An 18,812-nucleotide genomic window follows, 5' to 3' on the forward strand; every position below is an offset into this window, starting at 1 on the left:
CAAGAAGCTTTTATGCCATATCTTTGAATCTTGAAGTATAATAAAACCTAATGCAAATATTTTCTAATTGCATTAGTTGTTAGTGAAAATGTTCGGAAAATCTTTCACACTGAAGACCCTGGATGGCTGCATACCCTCAAACAGCAGGAGGCGTTACATCCTAGGCTCAGGTCTGTGCTCCAAAATCAAGTTCCTCAAGGGAAAGCAAGGACGGGGAAGCTATAGCTCCCTAGGCAGGTGACCAGAAATGAGTGTGTTCTACAGGTGTGTCCAGCCTTCTGACATCAGGGCAAGAAAGATGTCTTCTACAAAGTCCACACCCAAGAACCATGAATTGAATTACCAAAAAAAAGTTTGGCGGGAAAAAAAATCACATACCGAGGCCAGGTGTGGTAGCGCACGCCTCTAATCCCAGCACTCGGGAAGCAGAGGCAGGTGGATTGCTGTGAGTTGGAGGCTATCCTGGTCTACAAATCGAGTCCAGGACAACCAAGGGCTACACAGAGAAACCCTGTCTTGAAAAAAAAACTCATACTATTTTAAGTACATTTATAATTTTGTCAGGCCACATTCATAGCTATTCTGGAGTGCTAGTAACCCACAGGCTGCAGGCTGGACACTCGTACCCACACAGTGTTACGTTGATGTAGCTGTGGTTGGCCTTCTCTGGAGGCCAGGCTGTTTCTGTAGTCCTGGGTGCTGGATTTCTCCACTTGCTCATAAGGCAATCAGCAGAGGGACCACGGGGAGAGGCTGGTCTCAGGCTCTCCATGAGGTCGGAGGCTCCGGTCACAGGCTACGGCCTCTTGCAGCTTCCCTTGATTCCTTATGCCTTAGTGTTCTCATCTACTGGGCGCTGCCTTGGCATCCGTCTGCCCACCCCCAAAGTGCTGAAGTGCGTAAAATAAGGTCACCTAGGACAGTACCCAGAGAGTGCTTGACCTCTAACCTACCACCCGTGGAAACTCCAAGGAGCATACACCAGCAGTAATAAGGCCTCAGTTGGTCTGGGTCCCACTCACACAATAGAGGCGAAGAAAGACAACGTGCATTGTTCTGGGTGGTTTTTGTCAGGTTTTTCTTTTTGTTTGTCTGTCTGTTTGTTTGTTTGTTTGTTTCGCTGCATTTTGAACACTAGGGCTTATTTTCAAACAGCACACGGATGGTCTGCAGAGCGGGACCAGGCTGGGCCAGTGTGCAGGCCCCGCCCACGGCAGCTGCCAGAAGAGGACCCAAGCCCTGCCCGGTGGCGCGGCCAAGCATCAGGCAAGTGAGGCGGTGGCTCTGCGCCCCTGGCCCGCCCTGAACATGCGGGCACAGGGAACTCAACTAAGGGGGGGGGGGGGTACACAGCAGCTTCGGGAAAACTGGAGAAGTCCACTGAACTGGGTCGGACGGCTCTTTGGAAAAAACCACTTCATCTTTGGGGGTACATCTCTTGGCTTAGGTCTCCGCTCCCCAGTTTCCCAACACTTTTCAAGAGTTTCAAAACAAAAACAGAAAAGAGGAAGAAAAACAAAGAAAAAAAGAAAAAGCACACATCTTTTGGGAAAAAGGTGTTCTTCACACACCGGAAGGCTGCGGGGGTTCCACCGGTCACTGCACCCGCTCTGTAAAATTCTCCGGGAAGACGCCCCGGCATTTCTCCAACTCCTTGTGCTGGTTCCAGTCGCTCTCCTTCACGCCCATGAGCCAGCCTTCATCCTGGGACCAACAGAGCATGGATAACACCGGTCCTCCTCACAACACCCTCAGTACACTAAGACCCAAGCTGCCCTGGGAGGAGCCAGCCTGCCTGCTATTCTGAATCCTCTGTGCCCGGCCATTGCACTAATGTCCTCAGTCCCGGTCCATTTCCGTCTTCAGAGGCATCCCTGTAGGATCCAGACCTTCTAGACAAACAGAAGGGCCAGGACCCATCACAGCTGCTGCCGTGGCTCTCCTCTCATAGCCCTTACAGGAGCCAAGTCTCTCACACCCATACCGGGATGGGACCCTAAATGAGGCTGGGCTATAGGCAGTGACAAATGACAGCTGTCACACACTAACTGCTCCGCTGTTCTTCCAGAGAGCCCTTTCTCAGTCTCTGGGACTTAAAATACCTGCCTTGGCCAGAATACAAGCTGACATAGTGTCTCATAGTCTGGTGTGATGTCAGATGATCCTGGACACATTCCCTTCTCCCAACATCACCTCTCTTCTTGCCCCCCCTCCATCCCCTTTCCCTCCCACTCTCCTCCTCCCCGCCCCCCCCCACGACTGAAACTTCCTTCAGACCCCAGTGCTTTGTCAACCTGGAGGCTCTTCTGACTTCTGTGTGTCTCTCTGGAACTGGGTTTCTGAAACCTTAACAACTTCCAAGAGGACCCCAACTGTCCTCCCAAGTCTTAGACTTCTATAAACATCCAGAAAGTTCTGGAAGCCCTAGTGGTTAAGAGCTTCTAGTCAGACCTCCAGGCACTCTGGAAGTAGGGGAGCTGAGACAGGATGATCGAAAGTTCAAGGCCAGCCTGGACTAGAGTGTATTCAAGGTTACCTCGGGACAATTTAGTGAGATCCTGACCCAAAATTAAAAATTAAAAGAGAGGGCTGGGGATATAGTGTGGTGGTAGAGCATGCATGTGCCCCATGATTCAGTACAATACCCAGCACTGAAAAAACAAACAAAAGTGGGAGAAGACTGAGGTGACTCCATGGCTTGCTGACAAGCCTACAAACCTGAGTCAGATCCCTAGATCCTACATTGTGGAAGAAGGAAAAAGACCCCTGTAAGTTGTTCTCTGGCCTCCACTCATGGGCCATGTCACATGGGGCATGCGGGCATGAGCGCACACACACACACACACGCACATACAAAAAGAAATGTGATTTTAAAAAAATGTTAAGCCCCTAGCAGATATTTAGACCCTGTGACAGCTGCTGTCATCTACAAAAAGTCATGCTGGAGAACTGTTCAAGTTGAAAAAGTAGAAAAAAAAAAAAAGTCCCGTGCTATTGGGGATTGGCATGAGGTCGGCAGGGTGCCTTCTTGGCATGCACCAGCTTCCATCCCCAGCACCACATGAAGCCAGCATGGCAGCGCACATCAGCCACCACTCCGGCACTCTGGAGGCAAAGGGAGGGAGGATCAGAATTCCAAAACCACTCTTGGCCTGGTAAGTTCCAGGCCAGCCCAAGATACATGAGACCTTATCTCATAACAAGACAAAAATCTCATAAGGTTTTAAATAGGTTTCCTGCGGTTTTCTGTTAGGCTGTATGCATCGCTAACCCAGGGCTACAGATCAGACGTGCCTGCTAGGAGGCCCTGAATCCACTCTATTATGCAGTCTAGTTCCAACTTGCTCTTTCTTTCAACACTAACCCTCACAGGGCTTTCTCTGCGGGACCTTGCTGCTGGAGTTACGGTGGCTGTCCCAAAGCTGGACCACGCCTGGCAACTGCCTGGGTCTTTGCAATTGTATTCTATCGTTACCTGCGCTGTTATAGATCTCTGCATTTTTATAGACCTTGTATATATCCTATCTCAACCCCTCCAGTGCCCATACACAACCTCCCTGTTGGGTAGAGGCCATGGTTTATGTGTCTCAAAATCCTACCCTGCTAGGAAAGGCCCATTGAAGTGGCCAGTAGATGCCTAGGCCTTGAAAGCGGCAGCAGATGGGGCTAGAGAACTTGCTCAGTGAGCAAAGCCCTCGTCACTCAAGCATGAGGATCTGAGTTCCAACCCAAGATCCCATGTAAAAAGCCAGAAGTTAGGGACTGTACTAAAACCCAGCCCTGAAGAAGTAGAGACGGGCTGAACATCTCAAACACATAAAGTAGATGACGCCTAAGAAGCAAAATATGGTAGTCTTCTGGCATACACACACACACACACACACACACACACACTCTCTCTCTTACACACACACACACACTATACATAAACACACTCTTATACACACACACACTCTTACACATACACACACACTCACACACACTCTTACACATACACACAAACACACACACTGCAGTAGTAGATTCAAGCCTGTGCACTCCCCACAGCTCAGCCCACACCTACTTAGGGTGAGAGGCCAGCCATACAGAGCAGAGCCAGCCCAGAAGGCCAGTGTGAGCCTAGCGCTCTGTCACTGCAGGCAGGAACCCTGTCGAAGGAAGGAAGGAAGGCCACGTGGCCAGGAGCACAGCAAAGGCAAGAAAGAAACGTAGACGCAGAAAGTTGGTTGGGCAGCTGGACGGAAGGAAATGCAGTTCAACAGGCTAAAAAGCAGAGTCGGGGACAGGAGGGACCAATGGGAAGGAAAAAGAGGAGAGAAACTGGGCGGGGAATACATGTAAGATAAAGAAAAAGGAGGTGCAAGTAATTGCCAACCTAGACATGCCCTGCTACATACAGTGGGCCTTTCTGCCCCCTGCTGGCCATGCCCACCACTGCATCAGCAGCCCCAGGATTCTCATACCCAACTAGGCTCACCTGCTCCTCTGGGTTCTGGAAAGGGATCACCAGTACCACATCGCCAGCTTTGAGCTGCAGCTCGTCAGTGTCGGTGGCTGTGTAGTCATGCTGGGCTTGCACCTGCAGGAGTTGGGAGAGGATGTCAGGGGGCTGCGTCCGCCATCTTGCCCGTGAGAGATTAGGCATTTTTTTTCTTTTTTTAAAAAATGCTACCCTGTACACCAGCTACAGCATGAAGTAGACTCAGAGGCTACATTCTAAGTGAGCCATGGGGCGCCCGGGCTAAGTGTCTTAACCTGTAAACAAGGGTGGCCCCAGCTCCCAAGGCACCTGGGCCAAAGGCTATACAGGGTTAGCTAGCCTAAGCTCACCTTGAACATGAAGCCCGGGGGCAGGTCCAAGCGCCCAGGCCCGCTGCTACCCTCCACGGCACCGTTCACAGTTGCTGAGAAGGTCTCCACCACCACGGCCGGAAGAGAGCTCTGGGGACAGAGGATGAGTCAGCTGCACCGATGGCAGTGTGGGGGAAGCCAGGGCCACAGAAGGAAAGGAGACCGTGTTCATGGCCGGTGCCAAACTACCCTGCCCTGTGCTCTTCCAGGGAACTGTGGCCTGCCCCAGCACGGGTGAGGAACACAGGGAAGCTGCAGACAGGCAGAAGACAGACAGCAATGGACAGACAGACAACGGGGGAAGAAAAAAAAACAGGGCACGGCCCCTGCCATCTTACGGAGGAGGCTGCTTCACTGGCCGCTGTCTCCCCTGGCTCCTGGGCTCCACCCACCACCTCCGAGGCCTCTGCTGGCTGCAACATAAAATGCCAGCAAGGGATCAGACTCAGAGCAGGATGTCATGTCCAGGACACACCACACGAGGGCAGTGTGCAGGTGGGCGGGCCACAGGGATTGGCCTGGCTGGCCTAGCATAGTGTCTCACAGTCCAGGAGCATCCTGCAGGACAGGCTGACCCCTGCACAGGAGACAGCTGGAGAGAAAACACTGGCCGACACAGGAGCGACGGGCGTGTGGAGAGAACAGTCTACACCTTAGTGAATGGCACACTACCGTGAATGCCGCCCCCATCTCTGTCTTCCCTTTAAATACCCCGCTTTGTCCCACCTACTCTACCAGCTACCCCGGCCCCTCACTGGAGCCTGATGGATGGCCTGGACCCACCAAGCATGCTTAGGATATCTGGCAGAATTTCCAGTCCTAGATGCTGCCCTCTCCTCCACAATTAAGGCACTTCAACTGACCACAGCAATGGCTCCAGCCAAGGGCTAACCTCTACCAACACCCAGACTCAGCCACTTCTGAGCACTGGACCCTAGTCACTCAACCTTCCTGCCCTCCACTTTCTCAAACGCAGCAACAAAGAAAGCATCTGGTCGATATGGTTATGTTGAAGGCACGCCAAGGGAATTCTGGGAAGTGCCTAGAATAACCTGTTGTGGTGCTCTCAAATGTTTCCCCCTTCCCATTCTGCAAGGGTTGCTCTGAGGTAAGAGAGTAGGAGAGGGCAGATGTGATTGGAGCCATGATAACCCACCTTAGGCTCCCTGACCCGGGACAGCCAGAGCTTGTCCATACTATGCATTTCCTCTGGCTCTCTGTCCACGTTATAGCCAGGAGACAGGAAGAAGCCAGATGTGAACAGGGAGAGCACTTACTTGGGCAGGCCCTGGCTCGGCTGTCTGGCTGGGCCAGGCCACAGCAAAGGTGCCCTCAGCAGAAGCGGGCTCCCCGGAAGGCAGGATGCCAGCTTGACTCTCTGTGGACTAGTGGCAAGCCACCAAGATGGGGAAGGGGTGAGAAGGCCAGGTGGGAAAGGCGTGTTGGACAAGGGCAGGAGACAAAGAGAAGGTGGTCTTGAGTGCCCAGCATTAACAAGGGGTGTGGCGTGGGACAGCAGCCTGCTCAGGGCTTTGTGGGGTCAACAGCCTCCCATTCCTCTACTCCTGCCACTACCAAGGAGTCAGGCAGGTGTGATGCCACCGCACAGGAGAGTGTCTACCAAGATTGTCAGAATGGTGGCCCGGCCAGCCTCCTCCAGCCCTAATTCACTGGCAGTTGCAGAAAGACTGTGTGTGTGTGTGTGTGTGTGTGTGTGTGTGTGTGTGTGTGTGTGTGTGTGATGCTTGTGCACACATGTGACATGTGTGATCTTGTGTATGGAAGCCAGAGACCCATCTCTTAAGTCTTCTTTAGTCACTATCTACTTTGCCTTTTTGAGACGGGGACTCTCACTGAATCTGTAGTTTACCATTTCAGCCAGGCTGCTTGGCTAACAAGATCCAGAGCTGCAACCCCTCCCCTGCACCCCATCTCTGCCTCCCAGTACTGAGATTATAAGCTTGTGCCACAACACCTGGTATCTTTAAAAAAATAAAATAAAATAAAATAAAATATATATATATAGTATTTATTTCTCTGTGTGTATGTGTGCCTATATAAACATATATGTACATGTGTACAGGGGCCTGCAGAGCCTAGAAGGTATCAGACCTTGGGAACTGAAATTATAGGCAGTTGCACACCACCTGATGTAGGTACAGAGGAACCCAGTCCTCTGGAAGAGCAGTAAGTGCCATCTCTCCAGCCCAAAGCCTGGAATTTTTACCCAAGTGATGAGAATCAAACTCAGCTTAGCGCTTTACAGAATAAAGCTATTTTTATAAATAAATAAATAAATAAATAAATAAATAAATAAATAAATAAAAATAAACAAGGCCTGGCTGCACCTGCGTGCCATACTGGCTGGCCCTCGCCAGACTGGGCCCTGGAACCCAGGTTTTTATTATCACTAAAGAATACATTGGTGCATTCCAAGTGTGAGTCTCTCTGAATCTCCATGTCCAAGGATCCCGGGGCTGGAGTGCCCAGAACAGTTTTCTGATACTTCCCTGTAGTCAGGACTCCTTGGCTACTGTAGATGCCCAGCTGGCTCCTTGTCAAGGGAAGCACCAGCCAGACCCTAAATCTAAGTAATGTAGGACCTCGTCAAGCTACCAAGGAGCCGACTCTTATGGTCCTGATAAAGGGATGTGATCTCACTGGCCCCCTGTGCATATGAACATGGATAAACTAGTGTGCCATATGCAGACTGGGTAGAGGGGGTGAGTGAGGGGTAAAGCAGCCCCCAGGGGTGAGGACACTGGTCAGAGAAATTGCATGGCTTACCTCCCAAAGGTCCCACGGGATTGGCTAAGTGCAGCAGTAACGGGAAAAGGACAGAGTTAGTACACAGGTTAGAGACAGGGTGGCAAGCAGTCCCAGGGGTCCCGTTCATGCCCAGAGCCCCAACCCAGCAGGCTCCAAGCTCAGCTCAGAGGGCTTCAGACCCCTGCTCAGGGAGGCCCACAGGGTGGCGGCTAACGGAGGGGCAGGATGCTGGAATGACCGGACGAGCAGGAGTAACCCAGCTAGCCCGCATCTGCTCTACATCCAAAGGAAGTGAAAAGGGCTAAGGGCTAGAACTCGGGGGTAAAAGGCCTCATCCCCAAAGGCTGGAGCCTAAGGGCCTCACACAAGCACAAGACCTGGTCCTCAGGCTGATGGGCCGTGCGGGCATGGGTGGGTACAACGAACCTGACCAGAGGGTGTGGGTGCCTTCACGGGGCTTGCCACTGGCGGAAGGGGGTTGAAGTCCAGGTCTAGTAGACTGGCCTGCTCTGAGAGAGGCCCAGGGGCCTCAAACTTGGTGGCAGCAGCAGTGGAGGAAGGAAGCAGTTAGTAAGGGATTGGACCTATACCGTGTGCACACAGAGGAAACTGGATTCGCACGCGCACATATGCATACACACATGCGCACGCACGCACACACACACACACACACACACACACACACACACACACACACTCGCCTCCCCTCCCACCCACTACTGTCCACAACTACACAAACTAGCTAGTATAGGCTCCTACCTACATGAAGACACCCAATCCCAACTAAGGACATCCAACAACTGGCCGGTTTTTTCCAGCCACCAAGATCAGATTACTCCCATCTCTTCTTCTCTGCCCTTTGCCCTCAGCCAGCTCACCTGATCTGCAGATACCCCTGCGTATCAAGAACAGCACGAGGCTGTGGCATGGGCTGGACATGCCCACCTCAGTCTCCCAACCCCAAGAGGCCCCCAGGTCAAGGGCCTCACACTGGCACCCAGGCAAGTCACCCCCTGGGACACTCCAACCTGTCATCCAGCTTTAGGGAGGAGGAAAGACTTAGTAGCATATATACCCCAAGGGTGTCTTCAGTATGGGACCCCAGTATTGGGGAGCCTTGGGGTACCTGCATTACAGCTACAAACAAAACCCACAGCCACCTCTTGATTGCCTTTTAGGGAACCTGGCTGTGGCCCAGCAGTATGCACGAAGCTGGTACTCCACTCAAAATTAAAGCTCCAATGTCCCCCAGGCTAGCATGGCATGGGAGGTGCCTCTCCTCAGCCTGTGAGGGAGACCCCTGAACAGGTCAGTAGTAGCTGACTAGGATAAGGGTCTGAGGCTGGCAGAGTGTTGAGCAAAACCAGTGCCCGGGGGAACAAGATGACCCTAAGAAGCTGCCGTCTTGTTTTACTTGTGGACTTTCTCCTCACAGCTGTGGAAGACTTTGCCCCAGTCTAAGCAGGGATATGGCCAAGTGTGCCCCTCCCCCAGCCTTTGAGGGGATGGCAGAGAGATTACGTCCCTGCAAAGTCAGGCCATCAACTTCTTCCCTCCACTTGCTTTCCGTGGGAGCCCAGCTCTAAGAGAGGGTGCCCCAGGCCGGTGTCCACCCCAAAGCTACCATCAAAAAAAGCTGGAAACTTTGTGACGTGGCCCGTGGCCCTTCAGAGGAGCCTCTACAGTCCTGAGGACACTAAGGGCCAGATGACCCGCAGCATGAGACTCTGCCATCCCTTTCTATTGGGTGGGGCCAAGTGGACCCACTTTCTAGAATGAGAGGCCTCAGAATGACCCTTAGGGACTTTTCCTTCTTTCCTCCTAGTCCAGCATCAGCTGAAAGCTGGGCTGGAGATGTCACGGCCTCGGGACTTTGAGGTTCCTCCCACCTATATGATGCAGGCACCTCTGTCACCCAGCCATCAACCTTTCCCCTTCCACACTTCTCAGAAGTCACCCAAGCCCAGACCTGCTATACGGGGAGGTCCACAATCAGGGAGTTGGTCATCTTCTCTCACACCTGGCTGTGGCAAATGACTCTTTCCCACACAAGACCAAGACACTGAAGGGATGAAGGTTGCCCCCTCCCCAATGTCATGCCACACTAAGCAGTCTGTTGGCACTTGCACCATGGTCAATGTGAGCCCACCCCCGACTCATGCAATACCACCCAAAACGCTCTTCCATCCTTCCTCCCCACCCCCCACCCCCGACAGACTGGCCGCCCGGGATCTCTGCAGATGGACAAAAGCAGCAGCAAGCAAGGCATGCAATGACACGGGGGACATGACGCCTACTGGGCCATTGCCTGACTCCCTGTGACACATGGCCAAGGAATAAGCTGTAGATCAGGCCCCGCGCTGGGTAAATGGGGTATGCCCCCTCAGAGCGGGCATTTGGCAATCAAACAAGATGGTACAAGTCAGTGGCTACACCATCTCCATTCAGAATCTGCTGGTTCCCATGATGCCAAATCTCTCTCATCTTAAACACAGACTGGTCACCTGCCCTGGCGCAGGCATGTCCCTCAGGAGGGGAAGGGGCTCAACAACAAGCCAGCCTGGAGATTATCAGCTCCATTCCCACACTGCCTGTTCCTTACCTGCGTCTGTACCACCTTCCTGCAGAGGGGCTTTGGTTCCACCGTGCGGCCTTTCCATGGGAGCTGAAGGCCCACCCTCCTCTAGGTCCCCGTTACACTGTTGTTCATCCCAAGTTGCCTCTTCACACTTCCACCCTTAGACCCCGTCCCTCTTCTCCAGGTCTCTGGGTTGTACAAATGACCCTGGGGAAAGGTACAGTCTAGAGACACCTGGGAAGGGCTCCGGCTAAGTCCCCCAGGGACTAGACTAGTCGCCTCCACAAACGGGAAGCTTCTCCCCCTCCCCCTGCCCGCATGGGTGGGAAGCTAGGAGGCTTAAGACCAGCTTGAAGTGGGGAATGGATCACCCCACGCTGGTCAACTACGTGTTAGCCTACTCCAGTCTTAAGATGTTTGTCCACCACAAGAGGCTCCTCCCTCTCTAGCTCCACCTGAGGGTGGGCATTTCATGACACAAACAGTGGCCCTGACAGGTAAGTCTCTACATCTTGGTCATTTAAGTAGCCAACAGGGCACTGCCTGATTCCTACCGTTGCCAGCCACTTAGTGAGCCCATCTCTTTTGTTTGTTTGTTTGTTTTTGTTGTTGTTGTTTCTTGTTTGGTTTTTTTGTGACAGGGTTTCTCTGTGTAGCCTTGGCTGTCCTGGATTCACTTTGTAGACCAGGCTGGTCTCGAACTCACAGTGATCCGCCTGCCTCTGCCTCCCAAGTGCTGGGATTTAAAGGCGTGCGCCACCACCCCCTGGCCCTGTGAGCCCATCTCTTACGGCTTTCTGGCCTAGTTCTGCTATCTCTAGCTAAAGCAGTGACTCTTGAGTCCTTTCCAGGCAAATGTCACCTGCACAAGGAAGCATCCTATGGCTGCCCAACCACTATGTCCCCAGTATAGCACCAATCTCTGTGAGGTGACTGCCAAGCGGACCAATACCACTGAGAAACAGGAAAAGACCTGTCCTGCTCATGTCCCCTTATCCAGCCACGGTGCATGCTCTGACGGATGGGAAGCATGACAATGGTAAAACGATGGATGAGGGGAGATGGATGGGTCAAAGGTGAAGGCTCCAGCCCATCTCTCCAGCCAAATGCTTGGCTCTCGAGAGAAGCTCAGAGTTTCAGAGTGGAGGATGGAAGGACCATGCATGCTCTGAGAGAGCGAGATGAGGGGCAAGGACTGGGCCGCGGTGGACACGGCTGACCTGGGAGGGGGTGGTCACGCTGATCTCAGGGACAAATGCGTCATCGAAAAGGCTGAGAATCTGCTCCTGCTTCATCTCCTTGGATGGGGTGTGTTTGGGAGGTGGAGGGACAGGTGGGCCTTTCCGGAGCTGTGGGCCAGCAAGGGGGGTTAGCAGGGGAGGCGTGGCAGAACACGGCACAGGGGGACAGAGGCAAGGCCACGGTTAAGTTAGTTGGTCACTCCCAGGCCACAACCCACCCAGGCCACAACCCCCCCCAGGCCACTGAGGAGAACAAACTGCTCCCCTAAACAGACACCAAGATGGAACGAACACCCCAAGGGAGGAGGCCAAGACAGGAGGTCCAAAACCGCTGTGCAAAAGAAAGGAGAAAGAGGGGAGAGACAGAGGCAGAGGGGGTGAACAAACCAGCTGATTGTGACCCTGGCATGCTCCCATAGAGCACTGGGTCAAGGTCCCCCGCAAGGACCTCACATATACAGACCAGGTGAAAGATGACCCTAATCTTGGTTTCTATCCATTTCCCAGGGCAGTGAAGGAAACAAAAACAAAACAAAACAAAAACCACTGAATGGAAGCACAGGCAGCACTGGCCTGGGATCCAACCTCACCAGTGGTGGTACCTTGCTCAGGATTGGGGTCTTACTGCCACTCTTGGCATCACTGGCCTAATTTCCCATGAAGAGAAGCAAGAGGATACATTCCTTTCAACCCCGCCCAGCTGCCAGCTCTTGGGACCTCTGCAGGAGCCCAGGAAACGGCACAGGATGGGGATGGAGATGACTGAGGCCATGCTCCTGTCCCCTCTGCCTCCCCCCTCCCCCGCCCCATTTTCTTTCTGTCCCTTTGATGGTCCTGTGAGACCAACTGAGAGGCTTCTTCCCTCAGCCCCTGCCAGAGAAAAGGACAAGACCTCCTGAGTCCAGAGAGAGAAGAGACTGGATACTCAGGGGCTGAAAACACAGAGCAACTATCTAGGGAGCAAAAACAGTGAAGAGTCAGGGAAATGGGGGAGACAGACGGGGGGGGGGGGGGGAGCAGGGCGCTGCACCTCCATGGATGAGAATGTTTACAAATATGCCTGTGACGTAGGCCAGGGCCACTGCGAAAGTGCAGCCCAGGGCAGACTGAGGTCAGTCGTCCATGGAGCAAAGCCCCAGGCTCAAACCCTGTCCAGGCCCAGGCAGGGGGTGATGGAGAAAGGGGAGGGGACAAAAGCAAAGAGAATGACAGAAAGGACATGGAGACAAGAGCCATGCCTACCTGAGATGGAGACTTGGGGATGGTGGCCCCGGGCGAGGCCCCACTGGCCGGCTCTGGCTCGTGGTTCACTCTGATCTCAGGGGTAGCAGCGGGGGAGCCATCTGGAGGCGGTGAAGGGCTCTTGTTCCCTTTTTCAGGGGCATTGTCACTGTAGAAGGACAAGAGGAGCATGAGATCAGTAGGACAAAGAACTACAAGGCATGGAGTGGTCTATGAGCACCTGGTGGGTGTCGTTGGGGAGTCACATATGTGGACCCATGAACCTCATGGACCCACATGTGGAGCTTGTGTGTATATGTGTGAGCCCCATGGAGCCACATGTGGAGCTGTGTGTACAGGTATGAGTCCCATGGAGCCACATGTGGAGCTGTGTGTGCATGTGTGAGCCCCATGGAGCCCCATGTGAAGCCATATGCATGTGTGAGCACAATGTGCCTGTATGTAAAACTCTGCATGTGCGTGTGAGCCCTGTGGACCCACGTGTAGGAAAAAAAAATGTGTGCTGAAGCATGTATCCTATAGATAACACACGTTAATACGTGTATGTCCCACGGACCCTAATGTGAAGCCTTGTGATTCATATGTGGACCGTATGTGAAACCTCAGATGTAAATGTGTGCATGTGTAGAGTGGGGGGACCAAGGCGTGCTCCTGTGTGACCCGTGTGGCTTGCCTTGGAAGCAGGGCTACACCAGCGAGAGCAGCTCTTCCCCACCTCCGCCTCAATGCCAGGTGTTCCCAGCACAAGCAAGCCAAACATCCTAGCGGCAAAGTGAGTCTCTTTCATCAGACAGCAGCTTGTTCACTCAGCCTGCTCCCTAGCCTGCTCCACAGTCTGTACCGCCTCCCACCTGGCTCTTCCCAACTGCGCAGATTTGACCCAAACCCAGGAGCCCTCGGGGCCTCCACACTCCCCTTCCCGTGGTTCCTCAGCTTTAGTGCACACCCTGAGGAAACATGCCAGGGCAAAGCTGGCATGAATAAATTCACTGCAGAGAGGTGACAGCTGAGAGAGCGCAAAGTCTTGAGCAGCAGGGTCACACAGGTGTGAACTGCAGCCACGGGATATGGGGGGAGGGGACAGGTGACAGTCTCCAGTCACCATAGGTCTACTTAATTTAAATAAATTAACATAGCCAGCTCAGCTCCCAAGATCACAGTGGACTCATTTCAGCTGCTCAAGAGCCACAGGAAGCAACCAGCTACAGTGTTGACATATGAAGATGGAGGTCATTGCAGAGCAGTGGAAGTGGTACCCCAGGCACCTGGTCTGGGGCGGTGGTCTTGCTTTATACGGTGCAATCACCTCCTTAAAGAGTACATAGCAATGTAAAATACAGGGGGGGGAGGCCGGGGGGGGGGGGGGGGCCGCAGTGTCTCCTTGTTCCTGCTCTGTACTTTTCTGCCTGTGTGCTGGTGGTCAGCAGCAGCCCAGGGCTGGGCTTTAGGATGTACACAGAACAGGGCTACACACTAACCCTCAAACCACCTGCCCTGTAACCCCTACCTCCATGGTATCCCCGGCCCCCATCCCCTTCTGACACATCCCCAAGCCACAGGACACACGGGCAGGTTAGAGGTTAGTGGGCCCTTCAGCAGGGCACTGGTCACAAGGCGCATGCGCAGTCAGGGTGGGCGGGCCCAAAGGCCCAAGGCACTGCACTCAGGGCGGTACCTGTTCTTCTTTCTGCGCAGACGTGAGAACAGTTTAGTTTTCTTTCTGTGGGGATGGTGGGGTGTTGATGCTTCATTTGAAGGAGGAGCCAGGAGAACTAGGCCTTCCTCTGCCTGTTCTTCAGTCTGTTCTCCACTGATCCCACACTGCCCTCAGCCTGCCCCAGCCCTCAGCCTGTGCTCAGCCTTCCTCCACCTGCCCCTCCACCACTCAGCCTGTCGCTGAAGTCCCCTGACTTCACCTATATCTTTCCTAGCCTCCCTTCCCAGGGTTTGCTCACTGCCCTCAATACGCACCCCATGCCCCTGCCTGTCCTGTGCCCCTGCCTGCTAAGTGCAGTTGCTGACAGATCTGGGAAGGCTACAGGAGGCAGGGTAGGGCACCAATGGGCAACCTTAGTGGAGAGTATGGTCAAGAGCCTGCTCACCCAGCCTCGTAGTCTTTCTAACTGAGCAAGGCCTTTCTAAAGTGAGCACAGATTCTTCTTTGGCCTCATATCCCCCTGCCCCTGCCCCTGGCCCTGCCCCGTGCTCCCCAGAACACCTGCAGGCTCCTCTCTATCAACTGCATGTTTTATTTTCAGAGGACAAGGAATAAGACTGTGCACTGAAACCCTCCAAAGTGCTGGACAGCAGACCCCGGTACCCTAGAAGCAGAGACTTTGCAGAACAGCGGGATAGTGTTAACGGCGCTGTCTACGTATCAAACTTACGCAAACACACGCGATCAATACCCCGTGCCCCTAGTCTTTCACACACATACACACCAAGGGGTGCAACCCCAGACTGCAGGCTGTCTCTGCTCCTCCCCCTCATGGTCTCCCTCGGGAGTCAGGATCTCCTGGCAGCTGCCCAGGAAAGGCAGAAAAGGACAAAGCACCAGAGGCACTGCTGCCATCCTTGGACCTTACCTTGAGCAGGAAGCAGGAAGGCCAGTATGGGTGGCAGGAACCAGAGCCCTGTGTCAACAAGGAGCCCCGTCTCCAACCTGCCCTCTACTCTACAAAGGCTCAGAGATCTGCAGGTTCCCTAATAGCTACACTCCTTTCTCTACAGAAAGGACTATGAGGAGCTACTTCCCGAATGTCAGGAGGCAGGGCCTGGAAGGTTCCCAGAGGCCCAGGGCTAAAGCCACCAGAGCCCAAGGAGGACAAGAAAGGGTCTCTCAGGAGGAAGCTGCCCCTGCGGTGCTGGCCATCCAGTCACAGCCCCCCTGCCCCCCTACTGGCATCACCGTCCCCGCCTTCACCCACCTGGGCTGGGCCTTGACTGTGAAGGTGTTGCTCCCGTGCTGCTTCTCCAGGCTGACCAAGACATCATTGAGGTTCTGATTGAGCTGCGGAGGAAGTAAAGCGAGGCAGGCTTGGACATGCACACCTTCTGCAGGAGGACCTCCTCACTCATTCCCCGGCCTCTATCAGGAGCAAGCTCCCCTGACCCCATCAATGGAAGATGATCCCAGCACAATGAACCCCGCAAAACTGATGGCATAGAAATCAGGAGACATGGGCTGTATTGCTGACAGCGATTGTTTCTGGGGACCATCGTTTCTCTCTTGATGTTTATTAAAGGAATATCCCAAATGCCACATAAGCGCCTTACTGCTTTGGGGAAAACGTGGAGCACTTGTGTAACACACACAAACCCTTTGACTGAGCCAAAGGCTTTGCATATGTTAGGCAAGTGCTCTAGCACTGGACCAGGTCCCCCAGCTCTTTTTGTTTATTTTAGTTCGAGACAAGGACTCAGTAAGCTGCCCAGCCCTCAGACTTGTAATTCTCTTACCTTACTCTTCCTACTCGCTGGATTTCAAGCATAAAGGCATAAGCATATTTCTTAAACCTTGTTTTTTTTTTTACAGATTGCAGCCTTAAATTTTAATCCTTGTTATTAAGGACATTTTTGCCAAGAAGCCTCCAAACCTTCCTACAACTTCTGGAAATCCCTCCAAAAGCACAAAGTAAGAGAAGAAAGAGGCTTGGCCCACACAGAGTATGGGTCTTGTCACTGAGAACATTTCTCTTTTTGCTTTGGCCACTAGGAAGTGTAGAGATGAATTTTTTTCTCCCACTTATACATAATTCTGTCTTTGGTGCCTTGGACTAACTTTGCGTAAAGGCTTCCTTTCCTAAAAGATTTCTTTGATTTTTTTTTTCCTATCTGTGTACTTGTTACTAGGGAGACAACTCTGTAGAGTTGATTCTTTCCTTCTACTATTACTTAAGTTTCAGGAACTAAACTGCAGTCAGTAGCCAGGCTTGTGTGACAAGTGCCTTTACCCACTGAGCCACCTCGCCAGCTCTAACCATCATACGATTCGCCTCAGATCTTTAAGAAGGAAGGATGGGGGGAAAAAAAGGAAGAAAAGAGAGGCCTTAAACAGTAGGGTTGTGGTCAGGAAAAGGCCCCACACCAGCTCTTTTTCTCTTCAGCCCAAGAACCTGGAATCCACCATCATCACTTCATTCCTCTGGGTCCAAGGGACAAAGTCACAACAGCCACCATATGGAGTGGGAGAGCTGTCACACCAGGCGTCTCCGACGGCCATGTTACACAGCTTCCACTCTAATACAACATAAAAGTGTGAGCTGAATACGCCTCCTGTGCCACACTCAGGAAGAGACGCAGCCCATTTCACCACCTTAAGGAACACAGGGGACTCTTCTTTCTTTCTTTTAAATTATAAAAATTCTGGTAGCTTACTTATTATTTTTCTTACAGGTTTCTAGCCCTGAGCTCTCAATGGGGCTATCCCCATTCCCAAAACATGGTCCAGGCAAGAAGGGCAGGACTGGGCATGGCAGGCTGGGGCTGGACTGGACCACCCACAGCTAACCCAGGTAGAAAAGTCAACATAGTCGCCAGAGTACCCAAACTCCCCACACCCCTGCCTTCGACTGGCCCTCTGCACTGAGGGTCCCCCTGGCCTACCTTACTCATCTCTTTGTGGAAGTTTTCCTCCAGTCCCGCAATGCTCTGGAACGTGTTGACATAGAACCCTACACGGCTGCCGGGGACATGGGGTGGGGGTGGGGGTGGGGGGAGAAGATGATATGTTGAAAACCACATGTGACTGCACGCCCCATCCTCAGAGACACGGGGCCAGGCTTGGCCGCCAGGTGTATGGGCCAACCCCCTCCTGACGTCACCTGTTCCACAGGGATGGCAGCTCCTCCTGTAGGTCCACGTTCATCTCCTCGAACACCTTCTGTGCTTTGATGAGTTCCTCTTCTGCCTGGGATGGAAAGGCAACGGGCTATGTTAGACTGTGTCTGTAACTCTGCCATGGGGAGCTGAGCCAGACCTACCCCCGTAGCCGGTACCCTCTCTGGCCTGGGTGCAGGCCCCAGGGCCTAAGCAGAGTCTAGCCTAGAGGTTAGACAGGAAATGGATACCCACCCAGAACCTCCCACTGGAGCCTAAGGGGACACTCTGGGAACGGGAGGGCGGAGCTTCCATTACAAAGGAGGGTTTGGAGAGACAGCCAATAAGAAGGCTAAAGACATGGCGGGGGGGAGGGGGGGGAAGACAGTTCAGTTGGTAGAATGCCTGCAGAATAAAATGGAGGACCTGACTTGGACCCCCAGCACCCACATAAAAAGCCAGATGTGAAATCCCAGTTCCGGGAGACACCCACCGGAAGATCCCTAGAGCTCACTGGCTAGCCTGCTGAACTACACCAATGTGCCACCAGTCCCCGTGAGAGACACCCTTCAAATATTAATGGGGACAACTTCCCGGGGACAATCCTGGAGCTTGACCCCTAGCCTAAACACACGTGGAAATACACAGAGCGGGGTAGGGGTTGAAAGCAAACCACCTAGAAAATGGAGCACAGAGGCAGATCCCAGACTCAGTGGAACCTGGCCAACTTCCACATCAACTCCCCTGAGCCAAGTGTCAGCCCCGAGATGCAGCTAGCCGACTACTGCTCTCTGTGACCCCCAACTACAGGCTCCTGCTGGCTTTGCTGTCCCACCCCACCCCACCCCGAGCATGCTTGACTTTGGTATGTTAGCTTCACATTACTTTGCTAAGGAAGTTTTCCCCACAAATCCCTCTCCTATGACCTGTCCCAACCAGGGATGCATGGCAGTGGCTCAGCACCTCTAAGAAGAGCAAAGGAATGAAGCAGAGAGGCAACGCCTCACCCTACATCTCTTACTCTACAGAGTGCTCACACCTACCGGGAGGTGGCACTAGACCCCAGCACCAGGCAGAGCTCTGAGTCACACAGACAAGGGTGAAGGGAGTGACTCAGATTTTCAGGTCTGACTCACAACCCCAGGCTCCCTGGGGCAGCAGGCCAGCAGCCTCGCATTCTAAGGATGCTGTTGGGACCTTAGCTGGCCAAAACACCACTCAGACAAAATGACATGTTTGGTTTTGTTTTTGTTTTTTCCCCTCCTGAGGCTCAGCTGGCCCCTCCACCCAGCGTAAGGCACACCAGGGCCAGC

The 18,812-nt window shown here is 53.2% G+C and overlaps 1 protein-coding gene across 17 annotated transcripts in view; it reads right to left on the reverse strand.

The window, feature by feature from the left end:
• Positions 1-1,093: 1,093 nt before the first annotated feature.
• Positions 1,094-18,812, reverse strand: part of BIN1 (bridging integrator 1) — a 56,739-nt gene continuing 39,020 nt past the window's right edge. For 2 of the 17 annotated variants that reach the window (XM_084780577.1, XM_084780587.1), the window contains 13 exons: positions 17,505-17,590; positions 17,287-17,362; positions 15,609-15,691; positions 14,357-14,401; positions 12,682-12,829; positions 11,419-11,547; positions 8,047-8,154; positions 7,639-7,662; positions 6,129-6,236; positions 5,190-5,264; positions 4,831-4,941; positions 4,478-4,579; positions 1,094-1,704 (listed from right to left, as the gene is read on the reverse strand). In XM_084780577.1, the coding sequence (XP_084636703.1) occupies positions 1,597-1,704; positions 4,478-4,579; positions 4,831-4,941; positions 5,190-5,264; positions 6,129-6,236; positions 7,639-7,662; positions 8,047-8,154; positions 11,419-11,547; positions 12,682-12,829; positions 14,357-14,401; positions 15,609-15,691; positions 17,287-17,362; positions 17,505-17,590 (1,203 nt within the window). In that variant the 3' untranslated portion in view covers positions 1,094-1,596. The remainder of the gene's footprint in view (positions 1,705-4,477; positions 4,580-4,830; positions 4,942-5,189; positions 5,265-6,128; positions 6,237-7,638; positions 7,663-8,046; positions 8,155-11,418; positions 11,548-12,681; positions 12,830-14,356; positions 14,402-15,608; positions 15,692-17,286; positions 17,363-17,504; positions 17,591-18,812) is intronic. The other 15 variants (XM_084780586.1, XM_084780589.1, XM_084780591.1 and 12 more) reach the window with 9 other exon arrangements.

The sequence above is a fragment of the Acomys minous genome, assembly GCF_964271855.1.
Source record: "Acomys minous genome assembly, chromosome: 4".
In the NCBI taxonomy this organism is placed as follows: domain Eukaryota; kingdom Metazoa; phylum Chordata; class Mammalia; order Rodentia; family Muridae; genus Acomys; species Acomys minous.